Source organism: Panthera tigris, chromosome A1 (genome assembly GCF_018350195.1).
Source record: "Panthera tigris isolate Pti1 chromosome A1, P.tigris_Pti1_mat1.1, whole genome shotgun sequence".
In the NCBI taxonomy this organism is placed as follows: domain Eukaryota; kingdom Metazoa; phylum Chordata; class Mammalia; order Carnivora; family Felidae; genus Panthera; species Panthera tigris.
In genome coordinates, this window is record NC_056660.1 from 110,285,498 (window position 1) to 110,309,765 (window position 24,268).

The 24,268-nt window shown below is 39.7% G+C and overlaps 1 protein-coding gene across 1 annotated transcript; it reads right to left on the reverse strand.

Moving 5' to 3' along the window:
- Positions 1 to 8,056: 8,056 nt before the first annotated feature.
- Positions 8,057 to 22,170, reverse strand: CA1H5orf15 (chromosome A1 C5orf15 homolog). Its single transcript, XM_042983899.1, has 3 exons — positions 21,979 to 22,170; positions 10,488 to 11,014; positions 8,057 to 9,552 (listed from the first exon to the last, which is right to left on the reverse strand). The coding sequence occupies exons 1-3, from the start codon at positions 22,115 to 22,117 to the stop codon at positions 9,421 to 9,423; spliced, it is 798 nt and encodes a 265-aa protein (XP_042839833.1). The 5' UTR covers positions 22,118 to 22,170; the 3' UTR covers positions 8,057 to 9,420.
- Positions 22,171 to 24,268: the final 2,098 nt, after the last annotated feature.

A 24,268-nucleotide genomic window follows, 5' to 3' on the forward strand; every position in this document is an offset into this window, starting at 1 on the left:
TGGAATGCGCCATACCCAGATGGTTGATACCTATTCTGTTTACAAAACTGTAAAGTCTGAAATTCCTCTTATTACTTTGCCATGACAAAATTACTTTTTATTCTTTTATTCATAAAAGTTGCTTCTATCATACATTAATAGACAGGTATCAATTGAATGGATATTCTATCACTCCATAGCTTTACTATAAATAAAACAAGCATCTCTATTTATAAAACGTGCTATTTGACTCATTTGAGGTTTTTGTATATTTTTTTCTTTTTCCCTAATTGTGACAACAGAGTCTTTTTTTTTTAAATACTCTTTCTAAATAACCACAAACAAAAAGTAACACGTTTACCTGAGTCAAACCCATGGCTTTGTATTTATTAGGAACAAACTAGCTGAACTAAATATATTAAGACACCCACAATATGTATACAATATAAATACAATTAGATAGATAGATATGATTGTCAATATGTCTGCTAAATCTCTTTTATTCTGTTAAGATCATCCTTATCAGAAAAATAAAATAAATTATTAAATTCAAAAATTCATTCCTCTGATACACATTCTACCCCTAAATCTAGGAGGGGGGTGGGAACTAACAATTTTTATTCAATGTTTTTAAAAGCTTCAAATTTAACTCTGGACAAATCATTTTAAAATAAAACTATGTAACACCAAAATAAATAAAAAAACAAACCAACAAAACAAATGTTCACAAAGATGTGGAGTTGGAACCCTCATACACTGGCTGTGGAAAAATGGGGCAGCTGTTATGGTAGTTTGGCAGTTCTTCAAAATGCTAAATATAACATTACCATATGACACAGCAATTTCACTCCTAGGTATATACGGAAAAGAACTGAAAACAAGGACCCAAATAGATATTTGTATGCCAATGTTAATTGCAGCAATATTCAAAAGAGCTGTAAGGTGATATCAAGCTAAGTGTCAGCCAACAAATGAATGGGTACACAAAACGTGGTATACACATACAATGGAATATTACTCATCTATAAATAAGAATGAAGTTCTGAGACATGCTACAACATGAAAACATCATGCTAAGTGAAATAAGCTAGACACGAAAGAATAAATATTGTATGGTTCCATTTGTGTGAAATATCTAAGTAGGCAAACTCATGGAGACATAAAGTAGATTAGAGATAATCAGGGGTAGTGGGGAGCAGTTATCGCTTAATGATGGCAGAGTTTCTGTTGGGATGATGAAAAAGTTTGGGAAACAATTAGTGGTGATGGTTGCACGACAGTGTGAATGTAATTAATGCCACTGAATTGTATCCTTAATGGCTGAAATGATAAATTTTCTATTTTGCCATAGTTAAAAAGTTTGTCAAAAAAATGAGAGCAAAAAGTAAATAATCCAATTATAATATAGGCAAAAGACTGTATAGAATGTAGGCATTTCACCTAAAAGGATATACAGATGACAAGTACATGCAAAGGTGTTCAACATTATTATCTATTAAGTAAATACTAATTAAAACCATAATAAGATATTACTACAGGGGCGCCTGGGAGGCTCGGTCAGTTGAGCACCTGACTCTTGATTTAGGCTCAGGTCATGATTCCACGGTCGTGAAATTGAGCCCTGTGTTGGGCCCCATGCTGTGCTTGGCTCATACTTGTGCTTTCTCTCAAAACAATAAATAAATAAATAAATAAATAAATAAATAAATAAATAAATAAATGTTATCGAGGGAAATTGAGTAAAGAATACACAGAATATGAGCTTGGCTCACATTCATGCTCATTCTCTCTCTCTCTCTCAAAAAAACAATGTTATCAAGGGAAATTAGGTAAAGGAAACACAGGATCTCTATATTACTTCTTACATGCATATTAATCTACAATTATCTCAAAATTTAAAGTTTAGCATTATATATATTTACATTGTATATTTAATATATTAATTATTAAGTATCAGTAAGTTATTAAAATACATCATTCATATATTTAATATCTGTAGAATATATATTAAATCCAGATACAGATATATGGGTATATATCTAGAAACAATACAAATATCCATCAGTAAGAGAATGAATGAACAAATTGTGACCTAGTCATTCAACAAATACTACTCAGCAATAAAAAGCAATGGACTGCTGATAATGCCACAATTGGGGTGGATCTCAAGATACAAAAAAAGCATTATGTTGCCCAAAAGAAGTCAGACACAAGACAATGCATACTTCTTTTCCACCTATATGAAATTCTAGAACAAGCAGAACCATTCTGTGGTGATCAAAATCAGAATGTGGTTAGCTCTATTAAATGCGTAAAGAAGGGTATGGAAAGAGGCACTAGAGCACTTTCTGGGGTGATGGAAATACCATGTATGTTATTTGAGGTGGCAGTTACTCATATATACACAATCGCCAAACGATTAAACTGAACATGTAAAATCTGTGAATTTATGTATGTAAAGTATACAAATAAAACAGCTATAATTTCCTCAAAAAACTTTAAGAACTTCTGTTCATCAAAAGACACCCTTAAGAGACTGCCAAGGCAAGCCAGACATAGAGTAAGAAAATGGATTTGAATAACCAACTAAGGGCTCATATCCAGAATAGAGAACTCCCACAAAACAGGAAAAAAGACGGATACTCCAATAGAAAAATAAGCAAGAGGGGTGCCTGGGTAGCTCAGTCGCTTAGGCGCCCGACTCTTGATTTTGGCTCAGGTCTTGATCTCATGGTTCTTGAGATGAAGCCCCGTGTCAGGCTCTGCGCTGACAGTACAGAGCCTGCTTGCACTTCTCTTTCTCTCTCTCTCTCTCTTTCTCTCTGTCCCACTGCCCCCTCTCGAGCTCTCCCTCCCTCTCTCCCTCCTTCAAAATAAATAAACATTTTTTTTAATGAAAAAGAAGAGACTTGAATAAGCACTTCATAAAACAGAACGTTCCAGGGGCACCTGAGTGACTCAGTTGGTTAAGTGTCCAACTTCGGCTCAGGTCATGATCTCACCGTTTGTGAGTTCGAGCCCCGCGTTGGGCTCTGTGCTGACAGCTTGGAGCCTGGAGCCTGCTCTCAAAAATAAACATTTAAAAAAAAAAAAACATTCAAATAAACACATGAAAAAATTATTAATAAGACTAATCATTAGAAAAATCCAAAGTCAAACCACAATGCGATACCACTACACATATCCACAGAATAGTTTAAATTAAGGACACTAACAACGCCAAGTGCTAGCAAGGATGTAGAGCAACAGGAAGCCTCACGCACTGCTAGGAGGAGTACAAATTGGTTCAATCACTCGAGAAAATTGTTTGGCATTTGCTGTTCACGTTGAAAGTGTGCATCCAGCAAGTCAACTCCTAGGTATATCCCCATCAGAAATGCACACACTGCTGCAAGCAACAAAAGACACATATATGTGCAAGAACATGGCTAACGGTGTCATCTGTAACAGTCTGAAAGTGGAAATAACTCAACCATCCATCGACAGTAGACTAGAAAAATATATTGCAGTATACTTCACAACAGAATACCATGCAGCAATGAAAATGAATGAACTAACATGATCAATCTCACCATCAGAACACAGAATGAAAGAAATCAGTCCAAAAGAATATATACAATGTATGCTATGGGATTCCAATTATATAAAAATCCAAAACTGCCTAAATTATGGTGTTAAGGCATATGTACTTAGGTGATGAATCCAAAAAGAAAAGCAAGGTAGTGATTGCCACAAAGGTCAAAATAATAGTTCCCTATGGGGACAGGAAAAGGATAGTTATGAGGAAGGGGAGCGTGGGAGCTGGCAAAGGTTTATTTCTCTGTCTGGGCGATTAGCTACACAAGCATTTGCTTTGTAATAATTGGTTAAGCTGAACATCTGCCTGATGCATTTTCCTGTGGTATATTCTGTTATATTCATAATAAAAGCAATTTTAAATGAAAGAAAAAGAGAATACACCTAAATGTTTAGGGCCTAAGGGGACAGAAACTCTGGATACTTTTTCTTCTTACTTCTCTGTAGCTGTCTCTTTTTCTCTAACAACAGGCAAATTAGTGATAAAGAACAAGGAGTCTGGAGTGTGACTTTATCTAAATTCAAATCCCAGCTCTCCCTTATAAGCTACAGGACCTCAGGCAAGTCACTTAACTCTGTAGGCTTCTGTTTCCTTATCTGTGAAATGGGGGTAACAACAGTAAGTACCTTATTGGGCTGGTGTGCACACACAGAACGAAGAGTGCCTGGCCCACCAGGCTGCTATTACAGTGCTAAGTCTAAAGTGAAGAAACACAAGTGAGATCCAGTTTTTGGTGTGTAATACTTTACTGCAATTTCTTAAGTCTTCTCTTCTCTGACAGTGAGCACCGTGGGTACAGAGACGGTGTCTGTCTAGACCTACTGTCATCCCCAGGGGGCAGCACAGGGACACCGTGAGAAGAGCCCAGGTATTTTGCTTTTAACACAATGCTCTGGTAATGGCATTATGTGGACACCTGACAGCAAACCTTGGCACCCAAGCCCTGCCTCTGTCCTTGCTCCCCCGGGGGAGGATCAAGCCCCCTTAGCTCAGGCATACTAAGTGGCCTAAGAGTAGTTCTCTCCGGGGTCCTGGGTCCCACTGCCTCTAAGCAAAAGTTCTTGGGAACAGCCAGAGCCTGGTGAGAAGGACCCTTTGGCCTTGATTCAGGAAAAGGATGAGGATAGGGAACAGAGAATGGGGTTGGGAGACTCCAAGGAAGCACCAAATGTCACCTAACAAACTGAACATGCCTGGATGATGTGGGGTATACCCAGCTCTGATAAGCTGCATGCCACAAGGGAGCTGGGAAGGCAGTCCCAGGACTGGGCAACTGCTGAGCAGCTCCATCAAGCTCTTGTTCCTTGATGGGCCCAAGCCTTGAACTGGCTCTTTTGGGGTTGACATGTTGGAAACTCCTCCCTCTACACAAAGTCCTTTCTCAAACATAAATCCATTTTCTCTTCCTGACAAACCTGTGAGCTACTCACCTGTCTATTTTACAAGGTAGGAGGTTGATATAAACACAAAGAGCTTAGACCAAGGTCATCCAGACTTGACCTCATCCTACACTCCTCTTTCCCTTGTTCCATTTCTCCCCAGGCCTTCCTAGAAAGGCAGGTAGGTGCAACATGGGCCAGGACATCTTAGCCCCAGCAAAGCCTAGGGCATTCCACTTAGCCCTCAAGACCCCACACCGTTTCTCACAACCAAATGTATCAAGAAACGTGTTTGGCGTCTCCCTCGAGGCTACAAAATAGGGAGGACACAGCAGAGAGGTCAGGCCCAGACTGTTAATTCAACCCAGACCAGTCTGATTCCAGGGCCCACCAGGGATAGAGCCTTTAGAAGGGTCCCACATGGGAATGCTGTCCAACCCATATGCCAAAGGGCGGCCTGGCACAAAAGCACAAAGGACCCTATGAGAAGAATATGCAGGAAGTAAAGGATTCCCAGAACATGTCGTCATCACCCAGCAGAGAAATGAAGCAGCTTGGGGGCTGTGAGAAAAAGAAGCATAGGGTTTTAAAGCAAAGATATTAGGGTGTCAGGTGAAGAAATGCTACCTAAGGAGCAGGAATTTTAAACCTGGAACTTCATCAATAGTGGCAGAGGGGTCTGGGGCTCTTTAGGAGGGAGCTGGAAGAAAGGTGGGCTTGGAGCTTACGGGGTAGAAGTGCTGCCTACTACTCCAGAATCAGGCTCCCTGAGGCACATAATCCAGACAGCAGGTCATTACCTCAGGGCTACTGAGATGGGGGGTGGAGGTCAAAAATGACCCCAGGTCCATTTCCAGAATCTATCCCGGCAACTTGCTCACGTCGAAATTAAAAACCCAGAAGACCATGAGCACTGGGTGGTACATGGAAGTGATGAATCCCTGGGTTCCACTCCTGAAACCAGTACTACACTCTTGGTTAACTAACTTGAATTTAAATTTTAAAAAAGTAACTATAAACCCACAGGTGAACAGAATCCTGTTCACAGACTGGACTTCACACCTCAGGACAGCCTCCTTTTCCATTCCCTTGGAAGACACCTAGCCCTCAGAATCCTTCCAACCTCTTGTACTTCTGCTGGGAAGGATGGAACTGCTCACCGCTGGACCCAGAAGGGAGGCAAACTGTTGCACCAGCAGACCAGGTTGAGAGAGGGCAAAGGGCAAAGTCAGCCAGAGAGAGAGAAAGACCTGGACACTGTGGGCAGCTGCACTATCCCAGTAACCTTCTCCATCCCCTTTGCTTCCATGGGCAGCAGCTACTCTGATCAGAATGTGGGATTTGCAGGGAGGGCTGAGATCTCACACAATTAATGTGGACTTTAGCTCCAAGTAGAAATGTGGCCGTTCCAACAAAGTGGACACACTACATCTTGGTTCTCCCCCACTGCGTGGAGTTCTGGGTCCCGGATGTCAATAGTATTAGCCCGTATGCCAACTACATGCGCCAGAGCTGAGCCTGATTCGACTGGATTTTCTCTTGATTTAATTTCACAGAGACATCACTGTACAATTTCCAGGGGCCTAGTAGGAGACAGGCAGTGCTGAATATGCAGCCAGAGATGAGTAACAGCCAGTCCTCTGTTTTCAAGCTTACATTCTGTGGTAAACTATAGAGAGAGCCACCTCTGCACACTTTCTACAAGAGACTGCATTCACCCACGTGACATCACATCTAAAATCAAATCCCCGGGGTGCCTTGGGTGGCTCAGTTGGTTAAGCATCCATCCAGCTCTTGATTTCAGTTCAGGCCACAAGCTCATGGTTTGTGGAACCAGGCCCCATGTCAGGCTCTGCACCGACAGTGTGGAGACTGCTTGGGATTCTCTCTCTCCCTCCCTCCCTGTGACCTTCCCCAGCTCATGCTCTCTCTCTCAAAATAAATATTTAAAAAATGATAAAATTTTAAAAAATCAAAATCCCAGTTACAACATGCCTGCCTGCACAAATTCAAAATGTCTGGTCTGTTTCCATCTGTCTCACAAATTTCAAAACATTCCTTTTCAGGTAAGACACAGAAACAGAATCTAAAGGGTAACCTATTATGCTATTATTTCCAACATTCGACTCAGAGCACCTAGTCTGCCCAGACTGTGACGTGGAGAGAAGAGAGCAGACAGCACACATAAGTAGGCTATTCTGGTGCTTTCAGACTCAAATGTGGGTCTTGTTTGCATCATCCAGTTCTATTTGTGCCTCCTTTGCCTCATACAATCCAACAAATTGATTCCAATACAGAAAAGTTCATCACATTATTTCTGAATCAAAAATTGGAAACCATCGAAACAGGAAAAGAGCTAACTAAATTATATAGCTACTAGATGTTTTTAAAGAATATTAATGATATGGAAGATGTTCATGATTTTTTAGGTAACGAGCAAGACACAAAACCCTAGAGGAGATCAAATTTACTTAAAAGTTGTAACATACACCTGTATGTCTGAATTATATATATATTTATAGCCCAGCAGCTCAGGTGCCTAAGACTTGGACAGCATTTTCTTTTTTAAGATTTTTTATGTTTTTAAAGTAATCTTCACGTGGGACTCAAATTCACAACCCTAAGATCAAGAGTCGGGTGCTCTACCAGCTGAACCCGCCAGGCATCCTACTGGCAGCATTTTTAATCGATGTATGATGTGACACTCCAAACATCAAAGACTACTTGACTGCAGCACACTGGGGCTTAGAACGCAGAGACTGTGCTAAGAGGAAGAGCACAAGAACGCTAGATCCACTAAGAGAGGATGAGCCTCCTGATAGGGGAGTCTTCGACAGGGAAACAGGAAGGCCAGGATGCCAGAAAGTACACACTGATTTAGCTGCTTTACTTTTCTTTGCAATCCTACTTTACCACATTTTCAATAATCTTCACTACTCAGCAGAATATTGGGCCTAAAGTAGGATTTAGAAATCTAAGGGGAATTCATAGAGTACTACTACTAAAAGGAACAAAACCAAGCTGGCTTCCTCCCAAACAAAGCACTACCCCTCTGTCACCACCCATATGAAGGGCTCCATCATGCCATCACTAAAATGAAACACACTTATAAAATCATAGATTTATATTTTTGCCATTTATTTTTAAAATCTTATTCAAAATATTAAATAATACAATTTCAGATATGAAAAGTTACTGCCATAAAACAGTTCAGGTATATTTCCATTGTGCTGCCCTTCCTTATCAGGACAGTAAATTGTCCACCTGAAAGAAATGGTGGACTGCCCCGCTTCTTCCATCTTTACACAAAGCTCATGCCCACTGGCTCACCCGGACTTTCTGAGTGGGTGTTTAACATATATTAGGGGTTATGTTTTCTACAAAGTTGCAGTAACACTTGTAAGTCAACCATGGTTCAAATCACATATGTACATATTGATCAATTCTTTATTATAGAAAGACAGGGTAAAACAAAATACAGTAAATAATTTCCAGTTGCTGTGAAAAACAAAACAGAAGAAAATAAAACAAGTACAGGGGGAGAAAAAGTCAGTGCACACATATACCCTCTATGTATACAAACCATTTCATTCAGGTATAATTTTAATTTGAAAGGCCTAGATACAGAATTACTTAAGTGATAATGACCCCTAAAATTTATTCAAACTTACTATAAAGTAATAGACAACATGAAAAAATCTGATATAATTTTAAACTCTGCTCCTTGCTTAGAAGCTTGGAGGAACCCGTGCTACAATCAATTGCTGACTGAAAGCAACTGTATGTGTATTTAATATTTTGCCACAATTTCTACCTCTAAATTTAATTCAGTAATTTAAGCCAAAATATGGTGTCTTTATAACATTTTATCTATATCCACTGCAAACTGCAGAGTCTCTCTATTGCCAGAATTTCTAGAGACATTTATTAATATGTTACCTAAAACTGTGGTCAGATTGAGCATTATCATTATCTTAAGTTATGTTTAAATCATCCAAAAATATCCAAAGCGATTTTCCTGGAAGAAAAAATGTTACTTATATGCCAAGCGCTATTATATGCATCCTTGTACATTAACAGTTTGGGATCACAAAATGTGTGCTTATAAAACAGTATTTGGATGGCAGAAAGAGAATCGGAGCCAGCAGTACCAGATATGGTAGGATTTAGTTACAAGGTTGGGATCTTGTAAAACTAGTATTACTAACACTTCCAGAAGGAGAACAATAAAGAAATCTAAAACAAAACTAATATAATGCTTAGCTCCACATTCTGGACACCTGATTGAATTTACCTCTAAATGTGTAGATAAAAAATTATATACTCCTTGTTTGTGACATTTCATTTCGAAAGCACCAAGGCAAAATAAAGAGAGACCCACCTCTCATTTAAGTACCAACTGCCTATGGCAAACATCTGCACAATATTATATAAAAAAGTCAAGCAAATAAAGTTACATAATAAGCAAACTCAAATCACAGTGCTTTAAAAAATATAATCATTGGTAATCTTCAGCGAAGGCATTGCCTCATTAACATTCTGGTCTAGACGATGATATTCCACTGTTTTGGAACAAAGACCATCACGCCATTTCCTACTCTGAACCAGAAGGAAAATCTGGAAAAGAACAAAATAAATTAGATGTGGAAAAAACAAAGTGGAGGATATACTGAAAATATGTATAACAAGTGCACTCTCCCTCTCTCCTAGTTTCCTAAATATGGAAAATAAAATAACAACAAAAGGACTGTATTTTTCATCTTGTAAACAAAGTTAAACAGTGCTTCTCAAATTTTATGTAGAGTGCTTGCTGAAGACTGATTCCTGGGTTCTATCTGCAGAGATGAGTTAGTAGATCACAGTGGAGCCCAGGAGCCCACTTGTTGGCCCAACATTCAACACTGGGTTAGAGTATCACTGGCATTCAAAATAAACATGTAGGGGTGCCTGGGTGGCTCAGTCAGTTAAGCCTCTGACTTTGGCTCAAGTCATGATCTCACAGTTCACGGGTTCAAGCCCCACATCGGGCTCTGTGCTGACAGCTCAGAGCCTGGAGCCTGCTTCGGATTCTGTCTCCCTCACTCTCTGCCCATCTCCCACTTGCTCTCTCTCTCTCTCTCTCTCTCTCTCAACAATAAACAAATATTTTAAAAATGATAATAATAAAATAAACGTGTAATACCTTTATAACAAGGAAAAAGTTATTAAAATATCATTAAGTTCAATGCTTAATTAAAAGTATTAAATTAACAATCTTTCTCCACATGTATTCCCACTGAAGTAGCAATGCTAACTTAAGACCTAAGTGGTTTTTTTTTTAAAAAACACTGGGCTTTGGATTTGTTCATTAAAAAACAATTTGACTTCTTTTTCAGAAGCATACAAGGTAAAGCATTCTAATTTATAACAATACACCAGAGATTTATATTGATTAGACATCTTGATATTTTACCATCAATTTAAACTTGACTAAAAAAGAAAAAAATTCTGAATCATCAAAAATATTCATAAGAAATATAACGGAGATAATAAAGGACAAACCCCAAACTTACCTTCCTTTTGTTGTGATATGTAATGTAAACAACAGCAATACAAAAAGCAAAAATAATAAGATGAAAAAAGAAATGGCTATCTTCCTCTTCAATATTTGAAGATGGGGTCTTAAAAGATCTCACTGACTGTTCAATTTCCATGTAGTTCCTGTTTTCTTCCAGAGCTTCACTGGACTCATCGTCCCTGGGGCTGGTGGTCCAGTCATAGTCTGGTTCTCCATAGTCTCCATTGTCCAGAGTGTCTTTGGCGGTAGATGGAGAACTATTGAGCGTAAGAAGATCCTCCTCCTCTATGCTGGGATCTTCATTGTTATCTGCCTCCTCTTGAGACAGGGAAGTAGTAGGTGAGGGATGAGGGGCCACAGATGCCCCTCCACCTTTCTCTGTACTAGTTGTGGGACGGAGAGTGGCGCTGATTTGGGAGACAGAAAGTTTGGTTTGGTTTTCATGTGTTAAAGCACTCATATTTGGAGCAGAGACATCTGGCTGGAGTACAGTTTGCCTCAGCAAATCAGTCTGTGGTACAGCTAAAATGGTGAATAAAAAACATTAAACGGAAATCTCCAACTTTATCTCCATCAAGCTAGAAGCATATTTGCCTAAATTTTTTGCTAAGCATTTTTTTGCCAAATCCCTCTTTCTCTTGAGAATTTGTTAATAAGTCTCAACAGCCAGCCATCAGTCACATTTCTTCTTAGTCAATTATTCATCAGATAATAACTCTTTAGCCAGAAAGTAACAACTACATTACACAGCCTGTCACAGAAAGAAAAAGAATAGAGAGGGATGACTTTAGGTCACAATGGTGAAATCCACACAAAGTTGTTATGCATCCCCTGTTTTCATTTCACAAAGAGGTTGGACTCCAGTAATCCTTGCCTAGACTGCACCTCATCCCCAGAACAGAAAGATCGGTGGCTGATCCTAGCTCAAGTAGGTCACAAACCAGATATGGAATGTGAGCCTAAATATTTCCAATACAACAAATTTAAGAGAAGCTATAAGCAAGCTGTAGGTAGCATTTCTAAATGATACTAGAACCAGAACACTTCCTCTCCCATTTTTTTTTTTTTTTTAAGTATTCTTAGGAAGGACTAAGGGAAAACTCCTGAAAGGGAAGAAATGGAAATTGGAAACTTGAAAACTAAGTGTGAACTAGACTTTTCACGATTGGGGAAGGCAATCCAGGTATGGGAATAACACCAAATACATACAAGCTCTTATTTCCCTGTACTCCTACCCACTCAGTGTGGTTTACTTAAGTAGTTTAAATTATTTAGAGAAGTAACTCTACACAGCAAAAGTTTAGAAGAATCCCTGCTGAAATTTAACAGTGTCTCTAATTTATAAGCTAATGTAATATCTGTTGAAGAACTTCAAGAATATCCATTATACTTGTAAAAAAGAAAAAAATGGGGAGGGGGGCGCCTGGGTGGCTCAGTCAGTTAAGTGTACAACTTCAGCTCGGGTCACGGTCTGGTGGTTTGTGAATTCGAGCCCTGCGTCAGGCTCTGTTCTGACAGCTCAGAGCCTGGAGCCTGTTTCAGATTGTGTGTCTCCTCCTGTCTCTGCCCCTCCCATGCTCATACTCTATCTCTATCTCTCAGTAATAAAATAAATGTTAAAAAATTAAAAAAAAAAAAAAAAGAATGGTCACGTGAGATCTAAAAATACACAGATACTATTTTAACATCTATCAAATTATAGTAAAATATTTTATAGGGGTAAAATTAAACCAAATAATTCCTGGGCTTTCACAAACATGTGCATGCACATAAATTAAGAATCTAACAGACCACTCTCTGTTCGAACATGTAATACCTGAATACATGAATACACTCTGGTTTGTGTATCATAGATGACACCTATTTTGTATAGAAAAAATAAATAGCTAGTATCAACTGGACTGAATGGAATCTCTTAGAAAAAATAATTTAATAAATTGGTAAAAAAAATTAGTAAATGAGTAACACTCTCTTAAATATTTTCAACAATTGATTCCTTGAAACTTTCCATTAGAAGAAAGAAACAGGGCCTATAAGTGAGTACATTATTCAGAAAATTATTAACAGGAATTTGTTAAAATAATTTTTACATTTGTCACTTCAAATAAGTTATGATTCAGACATTTACAAATTATTATTTCTCTGGTATATTTAAATTTCCTGCCAAAGTTGGTGAAAATATGATTTAAAATATAATTTTTTTAAGTTGGGAGCGAACTAACTAACCTTGACTTTTTTTAAAAAATCGTTTTTCTATACATCACTTTTAGAATAATCATGTATAGTGCTCGCTTCGGCAGCACATATACTAATATAGAATTATCATGTATATCTAAAGGACACAAGCTGATAAGGGTGGCAGTGATTATAATTCTCCCCACCTCCTACCCATCTCCATGTCTAGAAACCCATCCACTGTGCACTCTAGAATTCAGTCAAATATCAGCAAATCCCTTCCTTTATCCTTCACTCTGTTGTGATAACTGAAACCTGGCTCTCCCTTAAAGATACACTTTCCCTGAAGCCCTTTTAATTAACAGCTGTTTTTTCACCCACATCCTTGCACCACTGAGTTTGGAAAAGGGGGGAAACTGTTCTGGGGTGGGGCATGGGGTGTGTGGGGGCGGGGGAACCTTCCAGACTATTCTCCCTTTCCCCTCCCTAAATGCACCAGCCTTGATTCTCCTATCATCAGCTGTCACCCACTAACCTTTGTCCACCAACTCCCGGTCACAGTTCCTATTCTTCTGGCTCTAGAGTTCATGCTACCCAGGTGCTCCTGTCTTGATTTCAAATCCTTGCCCCCTCTTCTGATGACCAGCCCTCCCCCTTACCTTAACCTGTCACACCATGGTCACTATCATCACAACTCTTCCATAATCTCAATTTCATGCATCCTCCTACTTGCTGACGTAACCACCTATCCTTCTAATTCATTCCCTGGTATCCTGAATCTATCAGGACCTACAGTTCTGATTCTACCATCTTTTCAGTCCCTCATGGCCACCATCCCACCCTTGCCCAATATCTTTGCCCTCCCTCTTTACCCAGATTCAATTTTATAGTCAGCATTATGCATCCCTTACATACACCTCCAATCCCCATCCCCTTGCTCACTTTGTTCCACTCACTTGGCAAGGCTACATCCCAAGTAAAATCAAACTCTCTGACCACTCCCTGTTGCACCAACTGGCTGAACTTGGCTGGAAATAAATACAAAACCATGTCACCATTTTTATTTCATTTTAAATCCAGTGCCAAAAATTCAAGTGTATGTGTAATGCTACTGGCAATTATACTGTATTTTTCTAGTCCATTCACCCTCTTGCTCCCTTAGGAGACCATTCACAAGTTCCTCTGTTCTCCCAATACCTTCTCTGTTGTCCTCATTTTCACTGGCATCACTTCCTAACTTCTCAGAGAAAAAGGAAGCCATGAGAAGAGAACTTCCATTAATTACCAGAACTCTAGACTCATAAATCCACTACTACTTGACATCTCCTCTTGATGTCTGACATTCAAATTAACATATTCAAAATGAATTCTTACTTTGGCTTCTAGGAAGATGGAGTAGAAAACTTTTCCCTATTTCTCCAGTGAAAAAACTAACTCTGCATATTATATGTAAAATAGCTTAAGAAGACTGAAAGGTGGAGAGAATACAGCAGAATGGTTAGAGACCTCAAGATTTGAGAAACAACCTAGTAGTGACTTTCCTGGATTTTCTTTTTACCTCATATATTCTAGACTTGTACCTGAAGAAGACAGCAACCTGGAAACGGCAAGGAGTATGGACAAAAACATGCCATCCCCTCCCCCCAAAAAAGCTCTCTCTCTAAAAGATCAGGAGAGACGCAGCCTCGTAAGAAAGAAAACTTCTAGACAATGACTGCTCTACTCGAGGCAAACACCCACAAAAAAACAAAAAACAAATAACAAAAAAAAACTGTGGCTCTGCTCACATCCACACCAACAAAGGCCAAGTAGAAAGCCTAGATTTCCACCCTCAGCAGGCTGTAATAAGGTGCCTCTTCCCCTCCACAATAATGTTGTCAGAACAGGCCTAATGGAGAGTCAAGACTTTAACCATCACCCAACAGTAATGAGGCCACTCCCACCACTATGTAAGTACAGGCCATCAGTGGAGACAGAACTCCCATTCTTGTCTAGAAGTAACAAGAAAACTACCACTCTTTGGGTGACAACAGAGATCAAATGGACACTCCAGATTCCTACCTCTACCTGACAATAATGTGCAGTAATTCCCTCCTCCCCTGCCAGAGTTATGTCATAAAAAGCTAACCAAAAGAGAAAGTTTAAATAAGACCAGAGTCTTGAAAATACAAACTACTACAACTCACTCAGTATGAAATACATCATTTGAATACCCCTATTATCATTAAGGAAACTGAATCCTTAATTTTAAAATTCCCAAAAAATTAATCTCCAGGCTCAGATGGTTTCATTGCGAATCCTACCAAATGCTTAAAGAAGAATTCTCACCAATTCTACAGAATCTCCTCCAGAGAATAGCAGGGAACATTGTTCAATTCATTTTATGAAGCTAGTATTATTATCCTGATACCAAAACCAAAAACCCTACAGAAAAAGAAAACTACAGACTGGTATTTTTCATGAAAATAGCTGCAAAAGTCCTTAGGAAAATATTAGCAAATAGAAACCAGTAATACATAAAAAGAATGATATTCTATGAACAGTGAGGGTTATTCCAGCAATGCAAAAGTGATTCAATATTCAAAAATCAATCAATGCAATCCACCATATTAAGCTAAATGAATCTTCATATAAGTCTCATATCTTCTACAAAACTTAACTAAAAATGGAACATGGGGGAACCTGGTGGCTCAGTCAATGAAGCATGTGACTCTTGAAGTAGGGGTCATATGTTCAAGCCCCACAGTGGGTGTACAGATTACTTAAAAAATAATAATAGTAATAATTACTAAATAAATAAAAATAAAAGTGGATCACAAATTTAAATGTAAAATGCAAAACTATAAAACGTGTAGAAAAAGACAAAGGAAAATATCTATGGAATCCAGGACTAAGCACAAATTTGTAGACCTGACACCAAAAACACAATACATAAAAGAAAAAAAACCCATAAATTGGATTCTATCAAAATGAAAAACTTTTGCTCCATGGAAAGACTTTCATGGGAGGATGAAAAGATAAGCTACACAATGGGAGAAATATTTGTAAGGCCCAACCCAACAAAGGAAGAGTATCCAGAACACATAAAGAAATCTGAAAACTCGAGGTGCCTGGGTGGGTCAGTTGGTTAAGTGTCCGACTTCAGCTCAGGTCATAATCTCCCAGTTCGTGAGTTCCAGCCCCGCCTCGGGCTCTGTGCTGACAGCTCAGAGCCTGGAGCTTGCTTCGGATTCTGTGTCTCCCTCTCTCTCTGCCCCTCCCTTGCTCCCACTCTCTCTCTCATTCTCTCTCTCTCAAAAATAAACATTAAAAAATTTAAAAAAAAAGAAATCTGAAAGCTCAAAAATGAAAATGGAAACAATCCAATTAGAAAACAGGCAACAGACACAAAGGCACATTTCACTGAAGAGAATATACAGATGGCAAATAAGCATGTGAAAAGGTATTAGCCACTAAGGAAACACAAATTAAAACCACAATAAAGATATCACTACACAACTATCAGAATGACAGTAAAATAAAAAGTAATGACAACACCAAATATTGGCAAAGATGCAGGGAAGCTAGATCATTTCTATGTTGCTGGTGGTAACACAAAATAGGACAACTATGCCAGAAAACACGTTGGCAGTTTCTTTTTTTTTTTTTTAATGTTTTTATTTATTTTTGAGACAGAGACAGAGCATGAGCAGGGGAGGGGCAGAGAGAGAGGGAAACACAAAATCCAAAGCAGGCTCCAGGCTCTGAGCTGTCAGCACAGAACCCAACGTGGGGCTCGAACTCACGAGCTGTGAGATCATGACCTGAGCCGAAGTCAGACACTCAACCGACTGAGCCACCCAGGTGTCCCAGTTTGACATTTTCTTAAAAAACTAAGTATCTAACTACCACATGACCCAGCAATTGCACGCCTGAACATTTATCCCAAAGAAATGAAATCTTAGGATCACACAAAAAATCTGGACATGAATGTTTACTTCATATTAATCATAACACTCAAAAACTGGAAACAACCTAGACATCCTTCAAAGGATGAATGTTTAAACTAAGTGTAGTGTGGCTACATGATAATGGAATATTACTCAGCAATTAAAAAAAAAAAAAAAAACTATTGACACATGAAACAACTTGATGAATCTCCAGAGAATTATGCTAGGTAAAAAAAGCCAAGTCCAAAAAGTTATATACCATATGATTTCATTTATATCACATTCTCAAAATGACAAAATTAAAGAAATAAATAACAGATTAGTGGTTGCCAGGATTTCAGGAGGGAGTAGGGAAAGGAAGGACATGGGAGTGACTATAAAAGGGCAACATGAGAGGTTGATGGAAATGCTCTTTATCTTGACTAGCAATGTCAGTGTCCTGACTATGATACTGTACTACAGTTTCTTAAGATGTAACCACTAGGGAAAATGAGTAAAGGGTATACAGGATCTGTATTACTTCTTACAATTGCAAGTAAATCTACAATTATTTCAAAATAAAAAGTTTTAAGAAATGAATTTTACTTCCCACACAAAAAGAAAAAAAAAAAAAAAAAAACTTGCTCTACCTCCAGTCCAGATTTCAGTTAGTGGCAATTCCTTTTTTCTAGTTACTGAAGAAAAAACCCTGTAATCATTATGTTCTTAATATCCCACAACAAATCTGTTACCCTACCTTCAAAGTGTATTAAAATTTAAAGACTGTTCACCTTTTAACTGGTACTGCCTAGTCCAAGCCACTATCATCTTACCTGGCGTATTACGGTAGCCTTCTAACTAATCTGCCTGCTTCTACCTAACTCCTACTGTCCACTCTCAACACAACAGCTCGAGTCATCATCACATTTGAGAATGTGATATAAGTTCAATGTGATTAAGTTTGATGTTGCTCCTCTGCTTAAAACCCTCTGAGAGCTCTCCATCTCTCAAAAGTGAAATTCCAAGTCTTTGTAATAGCCTACAAGATCCTACAGGATCTGGAGCCTCAATCTTATCTCTTACTTATCTCCCAAACTCCTCTATCCCTGTTGCCTACTTAACGGATAGCAATCAATGTTTATAGAATATGCTTTTGACCCAATTCTCACCACAAACCCTACACCACTTCTCAAGTAGGATCTTTGCACCTATCACACCCTCTGAAAAGCCTTTCCCATAGTTTCAGCCAGGAAAAACCCACTCATTCTTCTAAGGGTATCGTCAATGTTAACACATTTGTTGTTGTAACTCCAAAACCTAGCACCAAGTAGGAGCAGAATTAGTAAGTATTGTTCAAAGAGTAAAAACTTGGAAGTAATACACAGAAAACAAATGAAAAATTCATCTGAAACATTTGATGCAAATTAGATCAACCTCCTAGACCTCCACTCCTTCAAATCAGAGAATATGATCTAGTCAGAAATGAAGGGTATGCAGAACAAAGTGAGAACTCTGACTTCATGGATTTAATTGTTGAGCTTCTACAATCATATACAGTACTTTAGACTTCTAAATGTTCCATTTCTGTCCTTTCCTATTTGATATTACCTCCCTCATTAAAACAACATTTTAAAAATAACTTTCTACATTTAATTCTCTTCTATGGGTCCCTTTAAAAAACTGTCTTAATGGCCTGGCAAGACTTAATCAGAAGGTGATCATCCAGTGATCCAAAATAATGCTTATATTAATTTTTTTAGATTTTGTCAAAATAAAAATGTAGAACTTTAAAATCCTTACAGATTGCCAAGAATATACCTGAGAACTGAAATTTTAAGAAACCTAATATGGAACAAGTTTAAATACATCTAATGGAGTAACTTCCTAACTTTCTATGCTTATTTGAAGTTTGGGACTCAACATCTCCTATCTAGACTATAAGTTTCATATTAAAAGAGTAATTACTTTGAAATCACACTACTCCAAGGCATGCTTAAAAAAACACTTACACTACCCAAACCTTTACAAATGCTATGCTGTACTAAAATGTAGCTGCTTCCCCCTTAGAAGCATATATGTTAGTTTACATTTAAATTATTTTCAGTAGGGAATAATATGAATTTTAAATTGACATAAACACTTAATAAAAAAGAAAAAGATTACCTAAAATGTCCCAGTATGGTTGGAGCAATATTTATGAGGGTCTAATAAGTAAAAACAAAGACAAGAAGACACCTTAATACTCCAAACTACCCCCTCACTTGCCCCTCTCCACAAGATTTCCAACCATCTCTTAAAGGGAAAAGTTCTTCCTGCAACTACAGTTACCAGCTACATATCCCTCAGGCTGTATGTCTTTAGCATCTCAGTAAGAAATATAAATGTTTAAATGTTAGTTGTTTTCTTAAATGATTAAATAACCAAAACAATTATGCTACATAAGTACTTTAGGAACAGGAATATCTGCATCGATCAGAGAAATCCTAGTTCTATTTTAGTCATTATTAAAGAGCTTTGGGAAAATGGACCTCAGTTCTTCCCCAGAGACTTACAAATGCTTCTGGGACAGTGGATGCCCCACCCTCAGTGCTGCTGAGGAAACCTAAGGAAGTAACCAGAGCACTATAGCAGAGAAACGTGTAGCTAGACAGCCCCTGTTGGCAAATAAGAAAATTGCTATCCCATTCACCATGTTTTTCATCTGAAAACTGAAAAAAGATTTAAGGAAAAAAGCAGGACCGTGTCTTGGCCTGAAAGAAAAAAGAGATGACTAAATAAAATATTGCTTAATCATTACAAATTCTTATTAATAGATTTGTTCCCCCGAAGTCTCAAGCCCTAGTTTACAGATTTATTTCCTGATAAAGGCTTCAATATCTTCATTCACAATGTAACATTTCTAAGAAAAGAAATATTTAATCATGCAGCATTATTTACAAAAGCCAAGATATGGGGACTCCTGGATAGGTCAGTCGGATGAGCATCCAACCCTTGATTTCAACTCAGGTCATGATCCCAGGGTCATGGGATAGAGTCCCACATCGAGCTCTACACTGAGCATGAAGCCAGCTTAAGATTCTCTCTCTCCCTCTTCCCCTCTGCCCCACTCATGCTCTCTCTCTCTCTCTCTAAAAATAATCATAGCCAAGATATGGAAACAACCTAAATGCCCATGGATAGATGAACACATAAAGAATATGTGATATAGGGGCGCCTGGGTGGCGCAGTCGGTTAAGCGTCCGACTTCAGCCAGGTCACGATCTCGCGGTCCGTGAGTTCGAGCCCCGCGTCAGGCTCTGGGCTGATGGCTTGGAGCCTGGAGCCTGTTTCCGATTCTGTGTCTCCCTCTCTCTCTGCCCCTCCCCCGTTCATGCTCTGTCTCTCTCTGTCCCAAAAATAAATTAAAAATGTTGAAAAAAAAAATTTAAAAAAAAAATAAAAAAAAAATAAATAAAAATAAAATAAAATAAAATAAAAAAAAGAATATGTGATATATATATCACATATATATGTGTGTATATATATATATACACACAAGAGAATATTACTCAGCCACACACACCCAAAATGAAATTTTGTGACAACATGGATGGACCTTGAAGGCATTATGCTAAGTGAAATAAGTCAGAGAAAGACAAATATCATATGATTTCACTTATATGTGGAGTCCAGAAAAAAATCAAAACAAAACAAACAAGCAAACAAACAAGCCATACTCATAGATATAGAGAAGAGACGGGTGGTTGCCAGAGGGGAGTAGATAGGAGGTTGGCGAAATGGATGAAGAGCATCAAAAGGTACAAACTTCCAGTTACAAAATAAGTAAGTCATGACGATGTAATATAAGGCTTGGTGACTACAGTCAATACTACAGTAATGCATATTTGGAAGTGGCTAAGAGAGTAAATCTTAACAGCTCTCATTACAAGAAAAAAAAATCTGTGACTCTGTATGGTGAATGGTAGAGCTGCGGTGGTGATCAGTTCCCAGTGTATACAAATAGTGAATCATTGGGGCGCCTGGGTGGCTCAGTCGGCCAAACTGGCTCAGGTCACGATCTCACTGTCCGTGGGTTCGAGCCCCTCGTCGGGCTCTGTGCTGACGGCTCAGAGCCTGGAGCCTGTTTCAGATTCTGTGTCTCCCTCTCTCTGACCCTCCCCCGTTCATGCTCTGTCTCTCTCTGTCTCAAAAATAAATAAACGTTAAAAAAAAATTTTTTTTAATAAAAAAAAATATTGAATCATTATGCTGTACACCTAGGACTAACATAACGTAATATGCCAATCATACCTCAATAAATAAAAACTTTCAAATAAAAAAATTTTAATTTTAAATCTTTTTTTTAAATTTTAAATAGAAGTTTTTAAATGTTTTAAATGAAATAATCAAATCCTACAACTCTATTAAAAATGAAGCAGTCTTGGGGCGCCTGGGTGGCTTGGTCGGTTAAGCGTCCGACTTCGGCTCAGGTCATGATCTCACAGTCCGTGAGTTCGAGCCCCGCATCGGGCTCTGTGCTGACAGCTCAGAGCCTGGAGCCTGTTTCAGATTCTGTGTCTCCCTCTCTCTCTGACCCTCCCCTGTTCATGCTCTGTCTCTCTCTGTCTCAAAAATAAATAAACGTTAAAAAAATTAAAAAAAAAAAATGAAGCAGTCTTACCCAGCTAACCCAGGACACAGGGAACCATGTTTACAAAGAATCTCCCTTGTTGCATTCTCCCTCTCCTCCTCGTAAACCCCTCAGGAGCCCAAAGCCCCAGTATTCTGGCTCTTTACCAAGCACCAGAACCTCCCAGATCTGAGAGATGAAGCAGTACCTTAAGATAGCGTTTTCCCCTTCACTTTTGCTCTCCGAAATATTCCATCAGCTCAGTCTGGTCACTGCCCCTGCCCACCTCGATCTTTACCACTTACCCGCCCCGTTCTGGAAAACCCCCACACTCCCCTGGCCCTGCCAGACCGCTGGATACCTCCCCCCACCTAGGGAACGTCTCTAGACACCACACCTCCTAACCACGGCCTTCTCCTCAGCATCTGTTCCCTCTGCCCCCTCATAACTCCTCCCTCCAAGCAATTTTGGAGACCCCCCACCACCGCCACTCCCTGTGCAACGCCTTCTTCAAGACTCTGTGGATAACACCACCACTCCTCCCTCACGCCCATCTCCATACTCTGCTGCCCGGATTCCCACATCTCTCAACCCCGCATCTCGGGCCTCTCAGAAACCCCACCTCCTTAGACTCCATCAGACAGCCTACCCTCCCTCCTCGGCGCCTAGAGACCCTGCCCCATCTGGACATCGCCATCTGCTCAGGACACTCGGAAGCGCCCTTTCCCTGGCCGGGCCTGTCTCTCCACCCGCGCGGCCCTCCCGCGCCCGCCCTGCCGCCGCGCCCACTTTACCACTGGACAAGGTGGCGGACGCAAGCAGGAGCGCCAGGACGAGCGGCTGCGCCAACCCTCCCGGGACCTGGAGGCCGGGCGAGTACCGCAGTTTCGCTTGCACGGTTCCCCTCATCCTCCTCAAGACAGCAGCGGCCATAACGGACTCCGCCGGGAGCCTGCGTTGTTGCTAGGCTCTACGTCATGACATCAGACACTGCGTAAGGCACCACAGCACGTACGTCCCAACGTGATGACGTCGCAGCCCAGAGGGGCGCTCCGGAAACCGGGTTAAAGAGGAAGGGTAGTGGGAGTTTCAGCGAACGGTAGGTCTCGCCCCAGCCCCTTTCGGGTCGAGGTTGTAAAGTGAAGATGTAGAGAGGTTCAGAGTGAGCCTCTTTCTGCCTGCCACGTGATGGGATACTATTACAGCTCATGAAAGTATTTTAAAACATTGAAGGGTTTTTGTTTTGTTTGTTCGTTTAGAGATTTTATTTGGGGGGCTCCTGGGGGGCTCAGTCGGTTAAGCCTCCGACTTCCAAGGGGGTCATGATCTCAGAGGTCGTGAGTTCCAGCCCTCCATCTGGCTGTCTGCTGTCAGCACAGAGCCCACTTTGGATCCTCTGTCTGCTTTTCTCTCTGCCACACCCTACCCCCACCCCGTCTCTCACAAAAATAAACTTTTTTTTTTATTTTTATTTTTTAAGTAATCTCTACACCCAAAGTGGGGCTCGAACTCACAACCCTGAGATTAAGAGTTGCGTGGTCTACACACTGAGCCAATCAGAGGCCCCTAAAATATTGTTAAAAGGAAGATCCAACTGGGTAATAGACTGGTCTGGAAGAGGAAGTAACCGCCTTCCCTCTCCCAAAGGCAACGGAAACACAGATGTTCACATTTGCCATATCTGGGTGGTGGAATTATAGGTAATGTTTTACTTTTTCTTTTTCCTAACCATTTATTCCTTCAACAAATACTTAGCACCCTTTCATATTTCATTGTACAGCTGTTAACAATACAAACCACATACCTTTGTGGAGTTTATTTTCTTGTGAAGAAGAGGATAGTGTAAGATATACACTATACAATGGGAAAGGTGTTATGGAGAAAAAGCAGGAAAGCGGGGTAGGAAGTAGGGTGCAAACAGCTTCCAGATTTCCTAAAATAAGCTTGTTACTTTTTAAATTTAATCTTTAAAACCCCCAGCATATGAAAATGCAGATTTAGGAAGTTCCCTTATGGCCTTGGCACATGCTTTGGTCTGCATGTTCTGCAAATGTTTCTTAAATAAATGTCAGTAGGCTTAAAACCATGGAAGTTCCTTCCACTTGATTGATTTCCAGGAAAATCATTGTGGCATGAAGCAAGATATTTGTTGTACGCACAGTTTCACCACTCTGATCTCCATGATTCCCACAGAAGATTGCTGCTATCTTCCAGAGACAAAGCTGAGCTGCCCCCCTAAAGAGAGAAGGGCCCCTGTTCTCCTGAATCTTATTTCCCTTAACATTCATCTGGCCCCAGTGACAGCTCAGAAACACAACAAACTCTGTGTTGTTAAGAAAACTAAGAGGTCATTCATGTCCATTTCCCTAAGCCCACCACAAGCCCAGAGAGACTGAATGGTGCCCTTATTGCAAACCTCACAGGGTATCCAGGATACAAAGTCTTCCCAAATTCCCTTGGAGCTTTCCCTTCTGTGAGCACAGAAACCATCACTCAGTTTAATGAATAAGCCTCTCGATTCTAGCTTCTGCTTGTTGGGAGATCCAGGCATAGGCCTTTTTTCTGTAATAAACACACCTTCAATTCTCTTCTTTGTTCCCTTTCTTCCTTTGTCCTCACACCAGAGTGTTTCAGTCCTCTTACTGGTGAGATATCATGAACCCAAGGCAGTTGCACAATATTCTGACATGCTGCATAGGCAGATAATATGTGAGGAGGGAAATATACCCTCAAAATTCAGAGGGCCCTGTGTACATTTCAAAATAGCAGTATGTATCTGGCATCTGACTGGATGTAACTAACAACCATTATGTGCCAAAGTCTCTGGACAAATTCAAAAGTTCACTTTGAAACATACATCCTCATAACCTGATGAAGACAGTATGACAAATGCTGAGGCAAGCAGGTTTTGGGTAATTAGTTACACAAAATGTTCAAGTAAATGTGATACTTGTTTGGCATGGTCGCTTCCAAACATACATAAAAAGGAATTCTACCTTGGGACATCTGGCTGGTTCAGTCGGAACAGCATGCGACTCTTAAATCTTGGAGTCATAGATTCATGCCCCACATTGGGCATGGAGC